General features: G+C 39.7%; 1 protein-coding gene and 1 pseudogene across 4 annotated transcripts in view; one reads left to right on the top strand and one right to left on the bottom strand.

Annotated features, from left to right (window-relative positions):
* The window catches only part of LOC137970767 (uncharacterized), a 29,543-nt gene extending 13,335 nt beyond the window's left edge, over nucleotides 1-16,208 (bottom strand). For 2 of the 4 annotated variants that reach the window (XM_068817333.1, XM_068817332.1), the window contains exons 1-6: nucleotides 15,967-16,192; nucleotides 14,049-14,159; nucleotides 12,340-12,409; nucleotides 9,160-9,264; nucleotides 5,198-5,330; nucleotides 3,724-3,832 (exon numbers count right to left, since the gene is read on the bottom strand). In XM_068817333.1, the coding sequence (XP_068673434.1) occupies nucleotides 3,724-3,832; nucleotides 5,198-5,330; nucleotides 9,160-9,264; nucleotides 12,340-12,409; nucleotides 14,049-14,159; nucleotides 15,967-16,089 (651 nt within the window). In that variant the 5' untranslated portion in view covers nucleotides 16,090-16,192. Of the gene's footprint in view, nucleotides 1-1,495; nucleotides 2,381-3,723; nucleotides 3,833-5,197; nucleotides 5,331-9,159; nucleotides 9,265-12,339; nucleotides 12,410-14,048; nucleotides 14,160-15,966 lie in introns of those variants that run through there. The other 2 variants (XM_068817329.1, XM_068817330.1) reach the window with 2 other exon arrangements.
* A 254-nt stretch (nucleotides 16,209-16,462) lies between these two features.
* On the top strand, nucleotides 16,463-19,301 carry LOC137970761 (uncharacterized; annotated as a pseudogene).
* The last annotated feature ends 3,931 nt before the right edge of the window (nucleotides 19,302-23,232 follow it).

The raw sequence follows: 23,232 nt of genomic DNA on the forward strand, positions 1-23,232 counted from the left end.
TTCACTTTACGAAAAGCAGTTCTTGTAGTAGACCATCACCGCCATGTTTTAAGACTTCAGCTGGTATGCCATTCAGACCAGGCGCTTTAGCAGCTTCTACAGCTTTCCTAGGTTCTTCTATTCAAATGCATCATTGTCTCTCGAGCAGTTAGGTGGTCAGTTGCATCATTGTCTACGTTGCCTTCTCGATTCAGCAGTTGGTGACAGTGCTCTTTCCATCTGTCTGATATTTGTTTCATGTCTGTAAATTGCTGAGTTTCATCTGCATTCTTAACTGAGGCAACAATGTTCGTGTTGGGGCCGTACATAGTTTAAATGCGGAGTACAGTCTCTCTGAAAATGGCATCACCATCGCAAGCAAAAAATCATGTAGACGCGGCCTAAGAATGCGTTCGATCGGCCATATTGTGGAATAGATATACATATAATTGAAGTCAGAAATCCTTCGCTTTTACAGAGGTTCACAGGAAATTATCAAAGAGTGATAAGAACCACCCCAACTACTCACTAATATCAATGCCAACGATCAGTAGCCTCTACTCCAGTGATGAACTTGAATCACGTTAAGCCTTAAGATACCACATTCTAGGACTGCTAGGCACATGAAGTCCTTTGTGCTAACGTCAAGTCGAATTTTAAACAAAAGATGACGTTATTGTGAGCTTTTGTTCTGCGAAACCCTAAGTATTTAAATTGTGCATTGTCTTACATTTTTTTGTTTAATGTTATTATCGTAAATTCACCGTATTTTTTACTCAATGATGGATTAATTAATAACGCTATTATTATTTCTGGGAATTGCCTGAGGGACACTGCAAACACGTGCATGTCGGTGTCAGGTTAGATGATGTTGATAGTGGTGGCTCCCGAGTTTGCAGCATCAACAGCATGCAGCAACCATTTTGTATCAGCCTTTTGATGGTTTCTATCGAGGTACAGCTGTACACCATATCTGTACGGGTTGCTTTACAGGGATTGCCCCAAGCTGCTATCCAATGCAATTCTCCATCTAATTAAGGAGCAATGTTCCAGTAATAGATGTCAATGTCGCCAAGAGGGACATAAATGTACCGATCTCTGCAGCTGCAATGATGCTGAAGATGATGGAAGCTGTGATAATGATGCCGATAACAGTGAGCATGAGTCATCTGATGTTGATATGTTGATGATGATCATGACGACGATGATGAAGGAGGAGGAAGACGAGGGGGATGAATAGGATACCTTTTATCCTTGTCAGGGAGTTGTGATAAAATTGCATTTGGCTGATTGAAAGTAAGCGGTGCAAAATATGCCACAAGGCATTTCATGAAAAAAAGGCTCCTTTACACGTTATAATGGACACGAGATCAGATTTATTACTGTCATGTTACAGCGTTGTCTAAGTTACACTTCAATAGGAAGTATAAGTAATATTTGGACAATCTGTCGCCATAAACAATAGCTTCAAGGCATTATGTGATCCAGCCTCGTTTTCACGTTTGTGTGGTCACGTGATCCGTACTATCACTGTTACGTGTCAGAGCATGAGAATTTGTGTTGAAGATTCGTCACCAATGGCGATGGTTACAAAGCATTTGAAAGTCAAGCCTCGATTCCATGTTGGACTCTGAGGGTCACACTATTAACCCCCGTAAAAGCCGTCGGTGCAAGTTACAAAATTGCCGACAACATTTGGCATTTTCCATAGGGCCCCCTTAACACATCTAGATAGGCGGCTTGCTTTCGTCACGAAATTCCCACGGGAATACAGATGCTCCCAGACTAAAAGTAAGTTTTGCAGTGAGAAAGTGACAATTCCAGCTCTCCCTGTCTATGCTCAATGTCATAATTTAATTCCACACATTTTTTTTTTTTTTTTAACAGAACAAATTTAAAGTTTCCTTGACCGTGCATTGTATCTCAGAAACCACCGTGCTAAATAAGTGTCCATCTGCCTCTTGCCTGCGCACTTTGTGGACTGAAATGGGATTTGGCACTTCAGACACCAACACCAAAGCTGCAAGCCACATGTGGGGCATGCGTATGTTCATGCAAGGCATAACGATGAATTAGTTCAATAAATATGGCAAATGGACCCTTTTAAAATAATTTCACGGTGGTGTATAAGAAACGTCAGCATGCTTCTGATCGCATCTGGTGTTGGTCCAAATTCCATTCTTAAGTCATGAAATAAGAACTCCCAAAGTAAACTGAAAGTATACCAAATGAACCGTCAAGGTTACAGAATGGAATGGCATGTCAATTATGTTTACAGGGTATCCTTTTGTTTGTCATCCTCCTCTTGAAGGCATGACATGAGGCTTCTACTCTGGCACAAAGCCTGGTAGAAGCTCTGAATCTCAGCAAACATGGATTCAATTGAGGACAGGACTCCAAGCTACAAGTCAAAAAGAACAAAAAACAAGTCCTCATTTGCATACCCTTGCATGCGTCATGGGGATAGGAGAGGCATTTGATGCATGAGATGTTTGTTTTCTACATTGCTACTGTAAGTAACATTGCTTTGCATGCACTTGCTAGTTTTGGTGCAGTGATTACTGTGCCTTTGATGTTGGTGACCGCCCATTAATAACAAAGCAAACAGCATTCACATGTGTCACATGACAGTCAAAGAGTTAACTCTTTTCCTTCATGTTTTACCTTCAATCCTCTGAATAACCATAAGAAAGCTTTGTGGAAGCCCCTTAATTGAGTTACTGTATTTTTGCTAACCGTCCTTCACATTCAGGCAACTCCATTATGGCAAGCACAATGGAACAAGCACTAAGTGTACCTTCTGTTGATCAGAGCCCACACTGATACAACATCTGACCCAATGGGCACCACACACAGACTCAGCAGGCTGTTGACCAGCTCAAAGCCAACATTGACCTGAGGTCAGCTTTTTTGGGGCAAGTGTCAAGGGCACCCAACGTCAATTTTCGGAAAATATCTGTTCGGAAGACGATTTGAGATCTAGAATTTTCAGAACATTTGTTGTAAAATTCCTTGCTTGCCTTCCTGACCTAGGAAATCGAACATCTAAAACATGTTATAATTGCCCATTTTTAACGGATTTTTACCCTGAAAAGGTCACCTAGAATTTTCGGGAGCCTTTTTTCTGGCTGAAATTTTCCAAAAGGTAAGTTCTAATTCCTATAATTTTCGGATCACTAGACTTTCAGCTAGAGAATCCGAACAGATGAAAAGTTTTTAGGGGATAAAAATATGCCTATATCTACCGTTTAAATACTAAAATACGTTTAACAGTGTTAGGTTTAAGTGGTTTTGAAAGGTATTCTCGTTGGGTGCCCCTGAAGTATGCTAACACATCCCACTGAGGAATGTTTTCGCAAAGTGCGGTCTCACACTGCCCAGTGGGCAGAAATGAAACTGGGCACAAATGGCATCACAAACGTTTTTCTTTGGATAAAGGTGAAATGGCTTGCCTGAAATTCCACAAGAAATGTGGCGCGGGAAGCGCGAAAAGAACATCGACTCATGAAATTGACTAGCAAGCATAAACATGCTACTCAATATACAGCAGCAGTGACTACAACTGGTGACAAGGAAGAATTAGCAATTTAGTTGATCATCATCATAAAAAAATACGAAAATTAAATGCATTGAAGAAAATGGTTGGCTTACAAGTGTTTATTTTTTATCAAGGTACATGTACTTTTAAGTTACTTTACAAGACAGGAAGACTCTCTCCAAAACTGTACATAATGGAATACTTACCAGTTGGCCATCTGCCAAAGAGAATTTTCGTATCCATGCAATATTTTCTAGCAATGTTGGAAAACTAGCAAGATTTGATGCAATCATGGGAAAAACCTCTGCTGTGTTCCTATTTAAACCACATAAAAAATATATAAATAATAATTTAAGAGTGCCTCCATAATTTTACACTGCACTCATTCCCCCAAGGCCACTTTTATTTGTTAAGAGCAAACCACACCTATTACAATCACTCAACAATCTGTTTTGATGGTTCTATATATAGTCTTTTATGAGAAATGCATGTTAGAAAAGGTAACGATGCAAAGAACTCCGCAATTCACAGATTTTTAGTTGTTATCGAAAGAACCCAGTTAAATGCAGCGCATGCGTAGTAAGTTGAAAAATTGCGATTGAATGTGGAAAAGGTTTCTCAGAAATACGCCTATTTCTCGAGAACCACTGGTTAGAATTTTACGAAATTTGGCACCAAAATACTTTAAGAAATAAGTAACTGGAGTATTGAAAAAAAATTGAACTTTAATGGGGGAAATTCTAGATGTTCCAGTGAACCTTAAACAAGGAATAACTAAAGATCTCTCTGTCAAATTATTCACTTATGTCCAATACTCCGACATAATGAGATTCCTGGTACATCACAATAGACATCACAAAGTGTTGTGTCCCACTCTTTATGTCTCACAAAACTGTTACCATTTTTTAAGGATTAGGGTTAGGGGACACTTTGTGATAATTATCTATTGTGATGTACCATGAATCTCGTTATGTCGGAGTATTGGACAACCCTCAAATTATTATTAAAATAGTGTGAACTGACTTGTGAGCATCATTACAAGCTTGTTGCATGCAAAATTAATTATAAATAACATCAGATTCTCTGCAAATATACAAAACCAATTTTAAAGGCCTGTTTATATTTATTAATGTTGCCATGGCAACGACATATACATCAGCTTAACTATCAAAAACCAAAGTTTGTGTTGTTAACTTGCTTGCTACCATTTTCTGGCAACCAAAGGATCAAGGTTTAAGAGAAAAAGGCAAATGAAACATAGGTATCAAAAACTGTGTTCAGCCATTTTAATGGAAGTTGAATTTGAAGTAATCTCCTTCTAAGTTTCTACATTCTGTACTGTAGGGATGAACCATTTGTAATCAGTCAGCATAATTGAACACGGCCACGAATTATGATGTGGACTCACTCAGTCTCAAAATCCCACATCCAGAACAAAACGTTTCGCAGTTTACAACCTCATGATGTTGAGTAAATTATGATAACTTATGATGATTTATTATTATGTATTGTAACCATCATTATGAATAATGTAATTATTGTGTGTAGCAGGTATTTGCTGTGACCACAATTACTGTAATTCTGTTTCTACTGCAGCTACATGTATAGTCATAAAATAAACATATCTCATATTACATGTACATGCACATACTTATGGACCTTCAGAAGTGACTTTCTTACTTGTGATGAGCTGCATCTATTTCCAAGAATTCACCTACAAGGGGTTGTTGCAACCTAGAGAGGAGTTCATCCTTTTTCTCAATGATGACTGACAACTGGCTAGAAATGTTATCTATCTGCTGGCATCTTTGTCCTAAAAAAAAATATGATAATTAAAGTGACATTGAATGTTGAACATAATTATATTTAATTATGAAACAACAACATCTGTAAATGGCCAATGAGACATTGTCATGAAAAAGCTGCAAATTACTGAAGGTGTGACTGGACCCAATGAAATGTAAATTCCCCTTGATTTTATGTTCTGAAGATTTTGTCTCAGTCTTCGACGTGTAGTGCCTCCATCCTACAGCTGTAGGCCTTTTAAGAAAAATATCGAGGAAGTATTAAAATATTCATTGGAAGAGACCTTCACTACATATTAAATTTTTCGCATTGGCTGTTTCATTTATTCAGAAATTTATTGTTGTTGTCTTTGTCTTTCTTAATAATAATAATAATAATAATAATAATAATAATAATAATAATAATAATAAATTTTGCTAAATGACAGAAATTGATGTACTGAAGCTCTATGTTCCAAAGTACAAGTCTTGACGCACGTGAAATCCTGGAAGGCGCGATACCGATTTTCGCTTCAGTTAACTCAAATACCGGTGATTTTAGTAACCGAGATATTGACACGAGAGTGAAACAAAGGCCAACGCAATCAGACATCAACACCATCAACACGGTCATCAATGAGCTCAGGAGGCGTGAAGAAAGACATACTTTAGACCCTATTCGCAATCCCTTTGGGTACTTATGGCTGGCTAATTGCATCGTATATTCTGTTGTGGTCGCTTTTTTGATACACAAAGGATGGAAGAAAGAACCCGGGACCACGGAACGGAGGAAAAGGAGAACACCTAGTGAAAGGATTAAGGAAGCGTTTGTAAAACAAGCTACCGAGATTAGGAAAAAAATCTCCATTGCAGTAGCGGAGCTGGATAGGATAAAGGGAAATAAAAAGATCACAAACAAGGGAAAAAAGAACAGATCAATGCTCGAGAAGGAGTGTGGAAAGTTGTCAGCGGCGAGCATTGTCACATACATCGAGAGAAAAAAGTCAGACCTCCGTAAAGCGAAAAGAGCGTTTATGCGAAAGAAAAAGCAGGAGGAGGCAAGAGATTTGAACACCCGTTTCCATGCTGACCCTGGTGGTGTCTTTGCACAATTTAGCAGAATGGTTGAGCAAGACGCCGACAACAACAAGCCCAATTATAAAACAACTAAGCAAACGAGTAAGGATGACGAAATGGTTTTTGAAAGTATTCAAGACGCCTGTAGTTACTGGAAACATCTTTGGGAGACGAGTGGCTCCACTGCGAATACTAAACCTGGGTGGTTAGTGGAAGTGAGAAGAGCGTTTGAAAAGCTAGTCCCAGTCCCTCGGCAAGACAGTTTCCAACTTAACCAGACGAAGTGTGCAGACGCGATCAAGAAAAAACGCAACTGGAGTGCCCCGGGCCCCGATAGAATTGCAAACTACTGGTGGAAAAGGGCTGTCACTTTACATGAAGGGACTGCAGCTAGCTTCAAGACCATCTTAACGGGCGAAGTCGGATATCCCAGCTGGTTCACAGGAGGGAGAACCAATTTGATCCCTAAGCCGGGCGAGCTCTCCAGTCAGAACCAGAGGCCTATAACCTGTTTGAACACGCAGTATAAGTGGTTTACCACCTGCTTATTGTCACCAATGGACGAACATCTGGAGACACACAACCTGTTAGAAGAAGAGCAAAGGGGAGCCAGGACCAAGTGCAGTGGGACCTTGGACAACTTAATGATTGACAGAATGGTTTGTCGAGATAGTCGAAATGGAAGCAGGAACCTAAGCATGGCTTGGATCGACGTGCGAAAGGCGTTCGATTCTGTAAGCCATGCTTGGTTGCAAGAAATGATGACGATGCACAAATTTCCCTTATGGATGTGCAGAACAGTGGCGAGTCTGTGTGAAAGCTGGAATACGAAGATCACGGCCAGAACAAAGGAAGGGTATGAAACCTCTGACGTCATAAGGTTCAACAAAGGCCTTCCACAGGGCGACGCTTTATGTCCGAGGTTGTTCACTTTATGCCTTAACCCAATATCTTGGAAGTTGAAAGCATCGGAAGGATACAAGCTGTCAAGACCACTGAGTGGCAAGATTACGCACTTGCTATACATAGATGATATGAAGATATATGCAGCGTCGAAGGATAAACTTGAGAGAGTAATGAAGACAGTTAAGGAAGCCATGGCAGATGTCGGTTTGGAGTGGAACGAGAAGAAGTGTTCTACAGCTCATGTAAGGAGAGGTTCATTGGACAGCAGTTTGGGAGGCACTGCCATCGGAGAAAGGCAGGTCATACAAAATCTGAAGAAGGGAGAAACTTACAAGTTTTTGGGAGTTTTAGAAAATTCTAAGCAAGAGGACAGCTCTGTTCTGTGGGGAGCTTCAAAGGTTTGCTTGCAGAGACTGTCAATTATATGGTCGAGCCCCCTATCAGACTTCCACAAAGTCTTAGCATCTAATCAATACGCACTACCAGTTGTCACCTACCCTATGTGGACACTAACATGGCCGCTCGCAGATCTACAACAACTCGATCGCGAAGCTCGCAAGATCATCAAAGAGAATGGAGGCTACCATCCACTCGGTTCAACCGAGTTGCTATACCTACCAAGGAAGTGTGGAGGCCGGGGACTGAAGTCATTTGAGAGCCTGTATAAGCAGACCAAAGTCAAGACCACAATGAAGCTGTACGCAAACGAAGATCGAACGATGAGTTTAGTGCGCGAGTTTGAAGAGAAGTGCGAACGAGCAGGAAGAAGATCACTCGTAAAGGATGCCAAGAAATTATTTTGCTTTGGAAATGGACATTACTCTGGACCTTTCATACCCAGATCCCAAAGCGTTGCAAACTGACTCAGGTGAGGAAGCACATGTTAAAGGAGTAGGGAGAACATTACGAGCGAGAGAAGAAGAGAGAAGCATGAGGGAAGTAAGAGAGCAGAGGTGGCAAGGAAAGCTGTTCGGAGAAAGATGGGATGATAACAAAGTTATTGACTGCTTCACCTGGCTTAGTAAGTGGAAGTCTGCACCTGTGCATACTGTTGCTGGAATCTATGAGTTATACCAGCAATTACTCCCCACTAAGCTGTACCACCAGAGCAAGACGAAGACGCTGACCACCTCGGATACCACGTGTCGTATGTGTGGAAAAGGGCCTGAATCTATGGCCCACGTGATTAGCGGATGTGGTACCTTGGCACAGACAAAGTACATGCAGAGACACAATGCAGCCTTGAAAATCCTTTTCTTCGAGTTCCTGAAAGACTTAGATCTTATCCAGTGTATCCCCCCTTGGTACTCTCCAGTCTCACCTAAACCCGAGTACAAGAATGACCGAGCGTGCGCGTACTGGGATGTCCCAGTATTTGCTGAAAATACGGAAGTCAGGGCTAACAGAATCGATGCGAGAATTGTGGACAGAAAGGAGAAGAAGGTGATCCTTATTGAGATGAGCTGCCCTTGGGTTTCCAACAGAGAACAGAAGGAACAGGAGAAAACTGACAAGTATGCGCCGTTGAGATGGGAGATGCGCCAACAGTTCCCCGGCCACACTATCACACAGTTTAATGTGATAGTTGATGTACTAGGAGGCTACTCTATGGAGACGGCGGAGAAAGTTAGGAAGTTTTTAGGTTTGGATAGAGGGAACCAGGTTTTGTTTAATATGCAGAAGGCAGTTTTATCGTACACCCTAAACATAGCAAGGTCATTCAAGGTTTCGACGAGTTATTAAGGAATATAAACTCTTGTTCCTTTCTCAAATGTTGGTTCGTTAGTTATTACCAATTGGTTTGTAAATAGGTTTAACAGTAGGGATTGTTACACAATAGTGCCTTTTCCTACTTATATTTGTAAGCATACTTACGTACTACATACTGCATAATAAATTTTGCTAAATGACAGAAATTGATGTACTGAAGCTCTATGTTCCAAAGTACAAGTCCACTCATGCAAACCATTCTTTGGTTATCTGAAAAATCAGCAAAATGTAATACATTTACATACTCTATTTCCATACATATGATCCTCAAATGGAAAAGCCTACCGAGGTCTGTGGTCAATGCTGAAAACTCTAATCAGTTAAGAAAGGAATTAAACATTTCCTAGACCTCCCTTAGCATCTTACGTGCATCACAGTTTTATTTTTTTGTTTCTCCACATATCCAACTGTACACTTTTATTCTGAACACTTCACATAGGTGAATTGACATCCTGTACGTAGAGGCCGCCTTAGATGTATTTCTGCTCTTTTGAAAGAATTGCACCTTTTTAAACATTATTTGGAGGGAAACATCATAAGGTCATAAACTCCTGTTTCTCCTTTTCAAGATGACTATTTTATAAATTTTATTTTGCGGCATCTTGAATAAAAATTAATGACTGTCATGTCATGTACAGGTATTTGTAATCGCATGATTTTGGCGACAATGTGGAATAATTATTATAATAAGCAAGAGTAAATTTTTAAAATACAAACAAAATTGCACGAGCCCATCTATAGAGCTCTTATTCCATTATTCCATGAGAAAAAATATATATGATTACTTATTAATAATACACATAGAGCGATTTTCAATTGAGCGTCGAAAGTAATTAGCAAATTACTTTGGTTTTGCATTACTTCACTCAGTGATTGGTTCAAAGTTCTCACGCCACTTTTTCAACCAATCAGAAGTGAAACCAAAACTAATCGTGGCTCGCGCGTGCACATTTTCCCGCGCTTTGTGTTGGCTATGTGTAATTACTTCAAGTTTTGATTGGTTTACTGGATTGTCTCCGTCCTTTTTGATTGGTCAAAGTAATTACTTTGGTTTTGGTTTTATGACACTCCATTGAAACTCGCTCTAAAATATCACCTTTATTACACTAATTTTAACTAACTGCACTTTCATAAACTCACTTTTCTGCACTGTTTGGGATTAATTAATTGACATGCTCTCAGCTAGTCAATGCACTGAAATTTTTGCACATACATGTATTACATGTATTAGTTATGTTTTGTTTTACATTATGTTAAGTTCTGTAGTGTACATTCACTGTCACGGTATAGTTTCCGCTGTTTGCACTGGAGATGGATGAATGCATGCAACAAATATTGTATTTCTTTAAGATATCTTGTGCATACAGTAGTTTATGTGTGGTTTTCCGCTGGCTGAGGAACGAAAGAAGCGGAAAACGTTTTTCTCACACATGGCTGGGAGTCTGCGTACAGGTCTGCGGGGGATTTTCAGGTCACGTGGCTCATGTAAAGTTTCAGTTTTTGTTTTACCACCCGCCATTGCCTGATATGCCCCACCCACCCACCCATGAAGTACTTGTAGAATGTTTCAGTTGAGGTGATCTTATTCTCTAGCCACTTTTTTGTGTCATTGTAAGACAATTATGTTCTGTTGTTAATAAAGGTCAGGCTGTGTGGTTCGGCTTGGCATGGCTCCCAGGGGTGTGTGAGAATGAATTTTAGCAAGCATTCACTATTTCTGCGGGGGGTACAGGGATGGCGCAGTGGTGAGAGCACTTGCCTCCCATCAATGTGGCCCAGGTTCAATTCCCAGACTCTGCGTCATAATTATGTGGGTTAAGTTTGTTGGTTCTCTACTCTGCACCACGAGGTTTTCTCCAGGAACTCCGGTTTCACTTCTCCTCAAAAACCAACACTTTATTTGCATCAATTGTTACTTTCAGTTTACAGTGTCCCCAATTAGTGCTCCAGTGTTAGAACGATTAGACACTTAAATAGAGTTCCTTTCCTTTCCTTGTCGTTTTTAATTACCAAACTGTTGCACAGGAGATCTCCCAAAAATACAAAGTAGCAACGGCAAGACAAGAGCAGAGAAGAGAAGCATTTACCTAAATACATGTACTAGTCAAGCAACTCATATCTAGAATGCTAAAATTGACAGTGTACTCGTTTAAGGAGGCTCAGATCACTTTCAACACTGTCAAAAAACTGAAGCATGAAAAGTATTGATTCTCCTTTGTACGTACAGCACTAGCTTGAGAACAGTATTGCATATCCGGATCAAGTGAAAAATATCCAGATTAAGTGAAAAACGTTGTGCAAACACGGCTCGGTGGTGAATTTTGAGCATATGCCGTAATTGATGCACAAGGCCTATTAGGTGATGTAATACATGTAGGTTACCATTGGAACATGTGATCAGCACAAAAAATACCCTATAATTGTCTTTAAATGCTTTTACAACACATATAGCTCAAGTCAGTGACCCCTATTCTTTCATTGCTGGAAGGTAATTAGCATGCAAAATTGAAACTCCTTTCAATGTTTGAAAAAAAATCCCTGGATTGGATTCAGAGCTACTTTCACATTGCAAAATTTAAATTAAAGTGACCGACTAAAGGCACTGACGTCACTTCTGAGAATATTACCCGGTATTTAACTTTGCAAAGAGTTTCTCCTTAGACTGCTGATCACTTTTGGCTTTGAGATATAAACAAATTCTCATACAAAATATACATGTACCAGTACATGTAAGTTGTTTCAGGCGGCTGTCCTGTTACTATGGTAACCTATTATACCATGAATGAGTGAAGCTTTGAAAGAAATAATTGGTATCAATTTTTTTAATAGGATACCATAACCTTGCAGCTATGTGAAACACTTGTGTAGTAGATTGCATGCAGTCCCTTCTGAGTTACATTAATCGAACCGCCCGTTTTGATCACATAAGCAAGCATAAGGGAGAATGGTAACAGAGCGAGATGACCAAAATGGGCAGTTCGACTGACTCAGAAGGGACTGCTATAGCAGCCTTCTTGTGTAGATTCAATCCTTGTGAGTATCACCATTTCTTTTAAATGTTGAAACTGGTTTGAGCCTCCTCAAGTAAATTCAGCCCTCAAAGAACACAAGTTTTGATGGAGGCAAAAGCCATGACAGAGTGTACAAATGTGACCAATAAAAGAATGTTAGACTAACAAAACCAAATAAAATCATTCCAGAACCCAGAAAATCTCATTTTAAACTTTCTTGAATCAACTCTAATAAGACACTGACTACTTCAGACAACAGAATATTCAAACTAACCCATTACATCCACATGAGTGATGTCTTTAGTTGCAGCTTCTTTCAAATGAGATTGAATTTCAATATTAACCTGTTAAAAAAGTAAAATTTAATTCCTTATGTTTTTCTAGGATAATCTGATCATCCATGAGAAAAAAATCTCAAGCAAATAGTCCTCCTTTCCAACAAGTTTTTAATAATAATGTAAATATTGTAAACGCCACAAGAAAATAACAAGATACTCCAACCAATTAAATGTAACAATAATTATTATTTTTAATATGTACATGACTTACATGTAGTTTTTATAACTATACGGTAATAAAGTTCATTAGAATTATCTTTAGACCTTTAAATGAATGTACAAACTTTAAAAACAAGGCTTTTTAGCACAATGATTTACTTATAAAAGGGCAGGAACTGTAAGCCTAGGATTTAAGAATAAGCAAATAGAAAACATGATTCTTACCATTTTTAAACGTCTTCATTTTCCTAATTATCCAAGAAATTTAAAAGATACATGTACGTTTTACCTGCTCTCCAGTAACTATTCTTAAGAGGTTAAAATAACCTCTGTCTGTCCAGGCTGTCTACCACTTCTTATGGTATCAACTCCCACAGTTACTTGGCAGCAAAACTCTCTTCAAGACCATTACCGCACTTTTTTAGATTATAGTTCTTTTTGTCGACTTTGTATCTACAGTACTTATAATTGATGGGAACAAATGAATGAATTTTAATCTTGTATTCAGTATTTAATAAGTAAACTAAGTTAATTTAGCAGATTACTTGTTTAGGTACTTAGTTATTTTTGCTTTTTATATAGAATTAACTGGTTAACCTGTAATAAGCTCTAAGATATTAGTACTTAGCTGTTACTCTGTAAACTTGAGAAAAAAGATTTAGGTTATGACTATTTATGTATCTTGCCTGTCCTCATTGTCATTTTGCTTTGAGGGGGATTTGTGCATACTTTCCTTTGGTTTTTCATAGCCACAACATTCAGTGTGGGGATTTCCACCATTGCACTTATCAGATCGTTTTCTGTTTTGTTTACTAGTCCTATCATTGTCTAAAATCTTGAAGAAGTAAAATAAAATGAATGTCATATTATTGGAGCATATCAGACTTTCCTACTTTCCCACTTGCAAAAAAGTTTTTTTTTTTTTCCCTAGAGACCCATTTTCTTTCAAGAGAACTCTTTAATTACATGTAACAGGCACCTTAAGAAATCTGCAAATAGTCTCAATAATCAATTGAGGAAGTGGTTACCCAAAGTCCTTTATGAAAAATCCTGTACTTCACCCCAATACCTAATTTTAGTTTACAGGCCACTTTGGAAGGAAATTTGAACGTTAACCACACATGGTTTTATCCCACATACCTAATATCACTTTGTAACTTATTATCTACTTAACAACCACAAGTAAGGTCCTTACAGCAAAGTCTCAAACTGAGACCTTGCCATGTTGAATGAGCAATAGCCAGGTCAATACAGCTAGGCAAGTTTTGAGATTTTGCTGTTAGTAACAACCGAACGGTCAAGGTTATTAAGTTGTTTATTATATGGATAACAGAATAGTTCTAAAGGAAAATAACTACTTTGCATAATCCTTAATCGGCCCATGGGCATTGTGGGAGAATAATGTCTTAGCCGATCACAGCGTGCATTACATCAGCCAGAAACACTTGCCACATAACAAAATTATTTTATGCATAGAATGTTTTACCTTGTCCAAAGCTTTACCAAGTCTTGTAATTTCTCTAAGCAATCTAATCAGTGCAACTGAAGGTGAGATTTTATCTACTGTTCCCATGATTTCTTCAGTCTTAATAGTCCTCTATAAGGAAAGTTTTCGGAAACAAGGTCATTTTATTTTCACACTTAAACCCACCCTTCAACACTTCACAACCGGTCAGTGTAAAACACAGACTGCAGACTGCAGACTGGGGGTCACATGCAGACTGAGGTTATAATTTAATTGTTGAAAAAGCCCCAAAACATTAGAAATGCTAACAGTTAAGCCTAACATATTGTTTTAGCCCTAATTAGGCCTAAGGTTAGCATTTCGAAGGGGTTTGGGCTTTTTCAACAGTTACGTTATAACCTCAGTCTGCATTTTACCCCTAGTCTGCCGTCTGCAGTCTGCATTTTACAATGATCGCTTCACAACATTAAAATAAATTATGACAGGGAGATGCGATCCTTGCACTTATCTGCAGCATAGTTAATAGAGGAGAATGGTTATGAAACGCGACAAGTTTTTTTGTTGTAGGTTTTTGTTCTCTTTTTTGGCCTTGACCGTGTACAAAACACAATAGTTGTTTACTCCGTACTGAGGAGCTAATCAATAGAAACGTGTTGATTACGTAATTCATGCATAGTGTATAAGCGCAAAACAAAAGACTGTGCACGGTCGTGGACTTTTCAACCTAAATCTTGGCATCTTTGTTTGCCCCTTTGATGTTTGCCAAGCTTCCAAACCATTCCCCTCTATTAACTATGTCTGCAGTGCTTTCAATAAGACCCAAGGATTCACTGCTTGTTTCTTGCTAGAAGAAATATGTTATTGCGTGTTCACAGGTTTATGATTCTGTGCTGAAATCTCATGTGTAATCCACCGGACCACTGACTAAGAATTTGGCATGCCTTTGTGAAACGTACAATTAGTAACTAATAATAGAAGACTTGAGAATACTGTATCACAGCTGTCTTGTGGTTGCCTAAACGCATACATGCAAAATTTTAAAGCACTTAACATCCCCAGATGATGATGTTCACAACAACATTATGTGGAAATACGCAAATAGAAATTTTACAAAGACTGGAAAATTCTCACACCCTCATTGGCTAATTTTTATAGTCAACAAGCAGACAGACACATAAATTTACAATTTATGTGTTTCGAAGAGTTTAATTTATGCAAATTTTTGTGAAACGTCGATCTGTCACTTTTTAATCAACAGAAAGTTGCCATTTTTCCCATTAGCCAATAAGAGAGTGAGGCAAGTTATGAATTTCGTCGCGTCAGATTGAATAAAATTGAAGTTTCTCGCATTTTTGCATTGCATTCTTCTCGTGTTCTGACTTCATTTTGACCTGTCTTCGTTTTTGTTACTGTAAAAAACGAATTGATGTCAGTTTCTCATGCTTGTGTCCTGTTATTGGAAATGAACTTCGTCGTAACACTGTCAAAGTTAAGTCTGCAGATCCACTCGGCTATCGCCTTGTGCATCCACAGCTACTTTGACAATGTAATGACGAAATTCATGATCAATAACTAGACAAATGCACGAAAAACTGACATCAATTTGTTAAATTCATAATTTTAAAATTTAAGAGGAAAATAGACCAAATGCCAGTTCAAGTCAAAATTAGCAAGGCTAAACGGGTCAGCCAGATTATCAAATAGCAGGAGGAGCTAAGCTTTAATACATGTACACGTAAGATCTAGAATTCACTGATGGAGACATTTTTTCCTGTTTTTTTGCAGGTTATTCGCCCGTGTTCACGTAGATGGCCAAGTTTACAAGAATACGAAGATGCATTAATGTCTTTTAAAATGGAAAAGACATTTTGATATAAAGAACTCTAATAACTTGGACATTTTATGGCTTTTAAGAAATTAGAAATAACTTATATATTACCCTGTCAAGATGCCCAGATTTTTCTGCAAAAGATAAAATATTTTGCAACGATCCAACTTGAATATATGCAGACGATGGCGACCATGGGTTTGCTGTCTCTTCCACAAAAGATGAACGAAGCATCGTGGGCTAAAAGTGATGACAATTTACCCGAAAACACTAATACATCTAGGGGGTTTTCACAGGAATAAAGATGGCGCCGATGCTGGCGCCTTTGTTCATAACTCCCGCGTCATGTACTCGACAAAGGAAACCACCTAGGGAGGTAAGGAGGGAGCGAAAGTCATAACATATCTCTCTCACATTTCATATTACTGCAACTTTTCAATTTAAATATAATATGTATCAGATGAAGAGAATAATTTTTCGAAGGAGAACTTCACGTCCTTGAACAATTAATTTTGAAAAGATTTTTGATAAACTTCTGCTTTCCCGTCTCCTCTCCCGGAAGATAGTTGTAAATAGGTGTCTTCATAGCGAGGTTAAATTGTAAACATGGCGTCTGGTAACAGTTTACTCTGGTTGAAAGTCTTAAATTAGCCATGGCTACCTCGACCTCAGCTGAGCGAGATGGATGATAAAAAAGCACATAGCATTGAGTTTGCTTTCAGTTTGCCATCAGAACTGTGGTTGGCCATTTTTAAGAAATTTCATCCAGTCTACGATGATCTCTTTTTGCTCAGCGTAGTATGCAAGAGTTGGCGTAGCCTTATAATCACGAAACCAGATCCCAGTTTATGGGAGAACATCGCTGTCAGAAATGTCAGAAACTGTTGTCTCAAAAACACTTTGTTGCTCAGATTCAAAGCTATCCTGAAGAGATTTGGTGGTCATGTAAAGCTTATTCGACTGCACAAATGCCATGAGCTTTTCACTGATATTCTTCTTCTTCATGCTTCTTCTCTTTCCGTTTTGTGTACTCTTGAGATAGCAGGAATGTCTTGGTCAAAGAAACTTCTTCGAGAGCTTAGGTGCCGAACGTCTTTAAAGAATGTCTTTATAAAGGCTTCATCTGTCATCTCAGATGGACTTTTTAATGTAGATGATTTGGCCTTCATTGTTGAGAGTTTCCCTCAAGTGAAAAACCTTAGTTTACAATTCACATTGTTTAATTCAAATTCAGTTGCTGCAGTGAAAGATAAGAATGGAGGCTTCAGATCTCAGAGACATTCTGAAACAATCTGGAAGACTGAAAACATTTGGCTACGGTAATGATCAAGTTCATCGTTTGCTATCCATTCAACAGCTTCAATTGAATTCCAGTTCACTGGTAGAAATGGAGCTATTTCAGATCAGAAACTTTGCTGAGTTCTATTTCGTGTTCCCCAATCTGAAGAGCCTGATCTTAAATGGGTGCACTTCAGTCTGGGAACTGAACATTAATGCCCCAGCGTTAAGGACTCTTCATCTAGTGCTCTGTGTTGAGGTCCGTAATCTCAACAAAGTCTTTGCAAATTCCCTTCATGAATTAAGACTTAGAAGATGTAATGCTCTTATCCCAGATAAACTGGTCAGTCTTTTGGTTAGAAACCCAGATATCAAGACACTTGAACTTGAGGTTTACTGGACCAGTTTAAGGATAGACCATCATTCAGCCCCTTCACTGGAAAATATCAATATATTTGATAATGGCGAACGTCTGATGGTAGTAGACATTCAGTGTCCCAAACTGCAGCATGTGCACATCAAAAAGTCCATGACGAGGTCAACTATTTTGAAAACTGTATCAATATTATCAAGTGATATGAAGAGGATTGTTCTTAATGATGTACCTTACTTGCGTAAACTTGTTATTGATGCTAACACTGTTCAGTATCTGGAGGTGCACTTTGAAAGGAGGTTGAATCATGTCAAACCATTTGAATTCACTTGGCTTAATTTTAGAGGCAGAATGGGCCCTGTGATGATCAACCATCTCATTTTGAAGCGTTGTAATTTAAAAGCTTTGGTGTTTTCGAGATGTTACATTCAGCATGTATCCATGGAATACTGCAATCTCGACTGTTTAATTGGCAACATTATTTTTCAGTGTGGTAATGTAAAGTCTCTCACCTTGCAGAATTGTTATGGGCCTTGCCAGCTCAATTTAAGCAGTGACTACCTGAAGGAAGTCCATCTTGTCTCCTGTACATCTTTGCTGGTGGATCACATCAATTTGGCTTGTCCATCTCTTGAAGTGCTAAATGTTTCAGGATTGTCATCTTTGCACAGTCAAGAGGACGTAAATTCCATTGCCAGTAATGTCAGAGAATTCTCTCCATTTCTTGGAACTGTACAATACTCGCATAAGGGAGCACCCAGTTAATGGGGGATCCTCATGGCCAAGGAAATGAGAGTAGCAGCTGCTATAGTTTGAAATCAGATAGTCAGAGGTTGCTACAACTTTTAGCTCTTTGATGTCAGTCCTTTGGTTATCAGAACCTGAACATAGTAGCAGTTTAAATGCACATTTCCACTGGGGAGTTGAGAATCCTGTGGCTAAGACTTTGTCGTTTGCTGACTTACTCAAAGCTGAATAACATGCTGTATATCAAGTTTTGGATCATTGCATAATGCAATTCGAACGTTTTGATTGGCTAAGCCATCATGGGCTATGAGCCATTATACCATGATCTACAAACACGGCAAGCATATGCGTGATTTTTTGGACCTTTATATTTTTATTGTAGTCTAGAGTTTACTATATTTTGGGGGCGTTTTTAATAAAACATTATTATTCCACTCACGCTTGTTGGATATGAGATGATTACAGCTACCTCGGTGCTATACGCCTCGTTGGCTATCTATCATCTCATATCCAATGTGCGCTCATGGAATAATTGTTAAATATACTCGCTAGGTATATGTGTACTCTAGCCTAGGTGGGCAGGGGAGAGCAGCTTCGAAAGGTATGGTGCATTGTGCTCCGCTCCTGCCCCTTAACAGTGAAGGAAAATTTCAGCATATTTACAATTTTCTGAACTATCTTTCCTTGTAGAGTCAAATTTTAACAAAGGATTGGCTGTTCTCAAAATACCCTAGCTTTGCAAGGTTCAAGTGCACAGCAACCTCCCAGAATTGATATTGCCAGTTTTGTTTATAATAATTAATCAAAGGAATGTGGTCGCCTCTAAATATACTTAATGTTACAAAAAACGAAACGGCCATGTTCACGGTAAGCATTCCCCAATCCTTGATCCCCACTTTGGGTTTTTCAGGAAACCGGTTCAACTCTTGCCTGGAATGCGCAATCATCTTTGGAGTCCCAGCAATGTATTTACTTGTTGATGTATTTTCATGCGCTACACAATAAATTAACTTTGTTAAAGTTTCACAATAAAATAAAGAAAGGTGAAGTGCAGCAACTCACTTCAAAAAAGTTGTCAAATGGCACAGGAGTGAGAGCATTGGCATCTCGCCAATGTAGCCCGCTTTCGATTCCCAGGCTTGGCATCGCATTTGGGTTGAGTTTGTTGGTTCTCTACGCGATCTGTTCCAAGAGTTGATTTCATTGGAGTACTTGCGTCTCCTATAAAACCAACCTATACAATGCCCCACTTAAAGTTTATCATCATCATCATCATTATGCCAGTGATCATACTCCTTCAAGGGGTGCCAGTTGACATCCTTTACAAGAGAACTGAACATAAGACTGAGAGATTTAATTGTGAATCAAAAGGCAGGTTACTGTTGAATTGCTTTATAGCGTTTTCTCACGACTTTTTCAGCGTGAGCAAGTGCTGTTAGAGGTGGCTAGGTTCTGAAAGGGCGGACAAGACTGGGGATGCCATCAACCCCATTGGCATCAGGCTAGTGTCATTGAAAGTTCTGATTGTGGTGACAAGGGAGAGACCACTGGGCTGTGAAGGTTTGACAAGGAAAGGTGATAAGGTTGATGGTGTGATTAGCAAAGGTAGAAAGGCTGGGAAGAGAGGGAAGAACAAGTGTAAGTGGACCTATGAGGAGAGGAAGGTGTGGTGGGAGTGTGTTGTCAGGTGGTGAAAAGAGGATGAAGGTGAAGCAGGGGTTGGTAAATTTCGCTGACCCCTAGTCCATGGACTACCCAAATGGACTACCCTAAATATACTATTTCGAATGGGTATTGTTGATCTATCTGTAAGCAGCATCTCAAACAGTGCTTACTTAAGCCTCAACACCCATTTTAAACAGCATTGTTCAACAGTATTAAAGTCTAAGCACCCCTTTTAAAAAGGTTAGCTTACATGAAGTATTCGTCCATCACAACAATAATCGAAAGCTAACCTTTTTAAAATGGGTGCTTAGACTTAAACACTGTTTAACAATGCTGTTTAAAATGGGTGTTGAGGCTTACGTAAGCACTATTTGAGATGCTGTTTACACATGGATCAACAGTACTCATTCTAAATAGTATTTCTAGGGTGGTCCATTTGGGTAGTCCATGGACTGGGGGTCAGCGAAATGTACCTACCCTGAAGGCAGGGTTCGTACGCGTCTTGAAAACCTTTGAAAACCCTTGAATTTTGAGAGTACATTTTCAAGGCCTTGACAGTCCATGAATTTCGGGACACCGAAAAACGCAGACTGCAGACTGTGCAGACCGTCTGTAAAATGAAAATTCGGTTAGCCTGAATTAGGGCTAAATAACATTCGGTTAGCCTGAATTAGGCCTAAATAACATTCGGTTAGCCTAATTAGGCCTAAAGAAGATTCAGGTTAGCCTGTTTACGGTTAGCTCTCAATAATAGTGAGGGTAATGCGTTATTTTGCCCCTGGTCTGCACAGTCTAAGTTTTGCGGTGACCGATGAATTTCTTCGGACCCGCATTTTTAATCTTTGAAAACTTCAGTAAAAATAATCAGCCACTCAAGTCATGGGTAACTACTTGGTGTAGGCACTCATATAGTGGTCCGGTGTAGTCACTCATATAGTGGTCCCAGTAGGTCATACAAACGCGACGAGCTGTGCGGTCGAGAATGGTTACCAGTGCCTTTGCATTATTTTCATGCATGTATTAGACTTTTTCCATGGGTAAATTCATCGACGTAAATAAAAAAGAGGTCCTTGAAATTTCAACATTTGCCCTTTGAAACTCCTTGAAGTTTTGGTCTGAAAAAGTGTAGAAGGCTTTGTGGGATGAGAAAGGTTCGAGTGTGCGGGAAGAACCCAGTTATGTTTAAGTACATGACGTAGAGCTAACGTAGCAATTGATCCCACATTTAAAGTGGATTAAGGTGAATCGCCTGTCGAGGACTGAGATTGAGAGGATGGTAAGAGTGACATAAGAAAGGAGGTTAGTGCGAATCAGGACTTTTGCCTTGATTTGCGTTTATTGTTAATTTCAGTTTACAGACACTAAGTTCCTTTCCTTTCTTTTTATCAGGACAAGATAAAAGCCGAGTGGAATGAGTTGTTTGGAGAACGTGATGATGAGGAAGAGCTCGTAGGATTTCATCCTGAAAGTATGGAGGGATGTGAGTCTGGTGTGGATGGTGTTGTCACAGAGTCAGAGGCTGTAGGTGAAGGAGAAGAATCTTAGTGTGAGGTAGATTTTGAAGTTGCTGTAGGTGATGTTTGAAGGAAGACCTGGTTGTCCGGGGAATCGATAGAGGGACGGAAGCTGAATTGTTTTGGTGTTGAGTGCGAGGAGAGGGCTTCAGGTCAGGATGGTATGGAGAAGATGGGTGGCATCGATGGAGAGGTCAAATGGGTGTGGGGAAGTTGGTAACTTCTCTCTATGATGATGGTCTTAGAGTGGAAAGCAATGAGGAGAAGGAGGTACTTCAGAAGATGGGAGCAGTCTTTGGTAGTGAGGAGTAGGTTGAAGGTTGCTGGTTTGAAGGCTCAGGATAGGAGGAAAATGAAAAGAGAGGTGAGCGTTGTGAAAGGGCAGATGCATAATATTATGAAAGATGGGATGTCGGTGTCAGAGATCAATAGACTTTTGTACACTAGGTCGTATGTAGTTGCGGACAGGTTGGGGAAGAAGAAAGGTAACAAGTTAAGAAGAAGAAACCCAAAGAAGAATTGTGAAGAGCATTCTGAAATGGCAGCAGGATTTAGCGATTGCAACGATTGAGGAGATGAGTAATGGGACTGTGCTTGGGAGGAAAGTGATGGATCGGTTGAGTAGGAGGTATCAGTTTGTCGAGAAGGGGACGGTCGCGGTGAGTTCGTCATTAAAGAGGAAGATTCAATCTGCATGCGCGCACTAAAATTCGGTGGTTTGTAGACAATTTTATGAATGTTAGACAGACCACCTTGTTCAAGAATAACCAGAGTCAGTTGTACAAGGAGTTGAGGGGCAAGGTGAACTCAGGGCCGACCCAAGCACCAATTGCAAGGGAGGCGACGAGGATATGGAATGGTATTTGGTCGGTGGAGAAGAGGCATAACGAGGAGGCTTCTTGGTTGAATGAGGTGAGGAACAGGATCGGTAATGTGGAGAAACAAAAGGAAGTGAAGATTAGTGTCGAGGATGTGGAAAATTGAATTCCGAAGAAGGTGAATTGGAAGACTCCGCGTTCGGATGGTGTAAGGGTTGTTTGGACGGTGGTGAGGTGCCGGAGTGGTTGCAATTGCTAAACGGGAGGACGGTGTGCCTGGCAACTACAGACCAATTGCATGTTTGCCGTTAATGTGGAAGCTACTCACTGGGATCTTGGCGGATAAGCTGTATGGACATTTTCAGGGTAATAGGTTGTTTCCAGATGAGCGACCGATAGACAACGCGGTGTCACGAGAGACTCGGGTGAGGAAAAGGTTTTAGGCCATGGGGTGGATAGATTATCGGAAGGCCTATCATATGGTGCCGTATTCATGGATGGTTAAATACTGAAAACGGTTAAAGTGGCTGAAAACCTGAAGAGTTTGTTGTGTGGTAGTATGAGCCATTGGAAGACTGTGTTAAAGTCAAATGGGGAAGTGTTACTTAATGCTTTATTTATAGTGGAAGTGCAGTTCCACTTTTTAAATAATGATCTGAAAGAAATAATTCAAACTTAACAGAAACATGATTAAGAGCCCCAACCGGCAGGAGGCAACCAGTTGGCTATTTACAAAGCGTGGTAGAGTTGAATCACGGACGACCGAAAAGAAATCCAACCCAGAGGTTAGAACGGGATTTGAACCCGGTGCAACCGCATGCAGACCCAAGGCCCTAACCACTGGATCACGCCACCTGAATGGAAGGTCTGAAGAGGAGCTGTAGAGTTTGATCTATGCTGTGCTGGGTTTTTTTTTCCACCTGACATAGGGATAAAGTTTGGGCTGGACAAGTGTGCTGTGTTGGTGTTGAAGCAGGGGGTG

Source organism: Montipora foliosa, chromosome 9 (genome assembly GCF_036669935.1).
Source record: "Montipora foliosa isolate CH-2021 chromosome 9, ASM3666993v2, whole genome shotgun sequence".
In the NCBI taxonomy this organism is placed as follows: Eukaryota; Metazoa; Cnidaria; class Anthozoa; order Scleractinia; family Acroporidae; genus Montipora; species Montipora foliosa.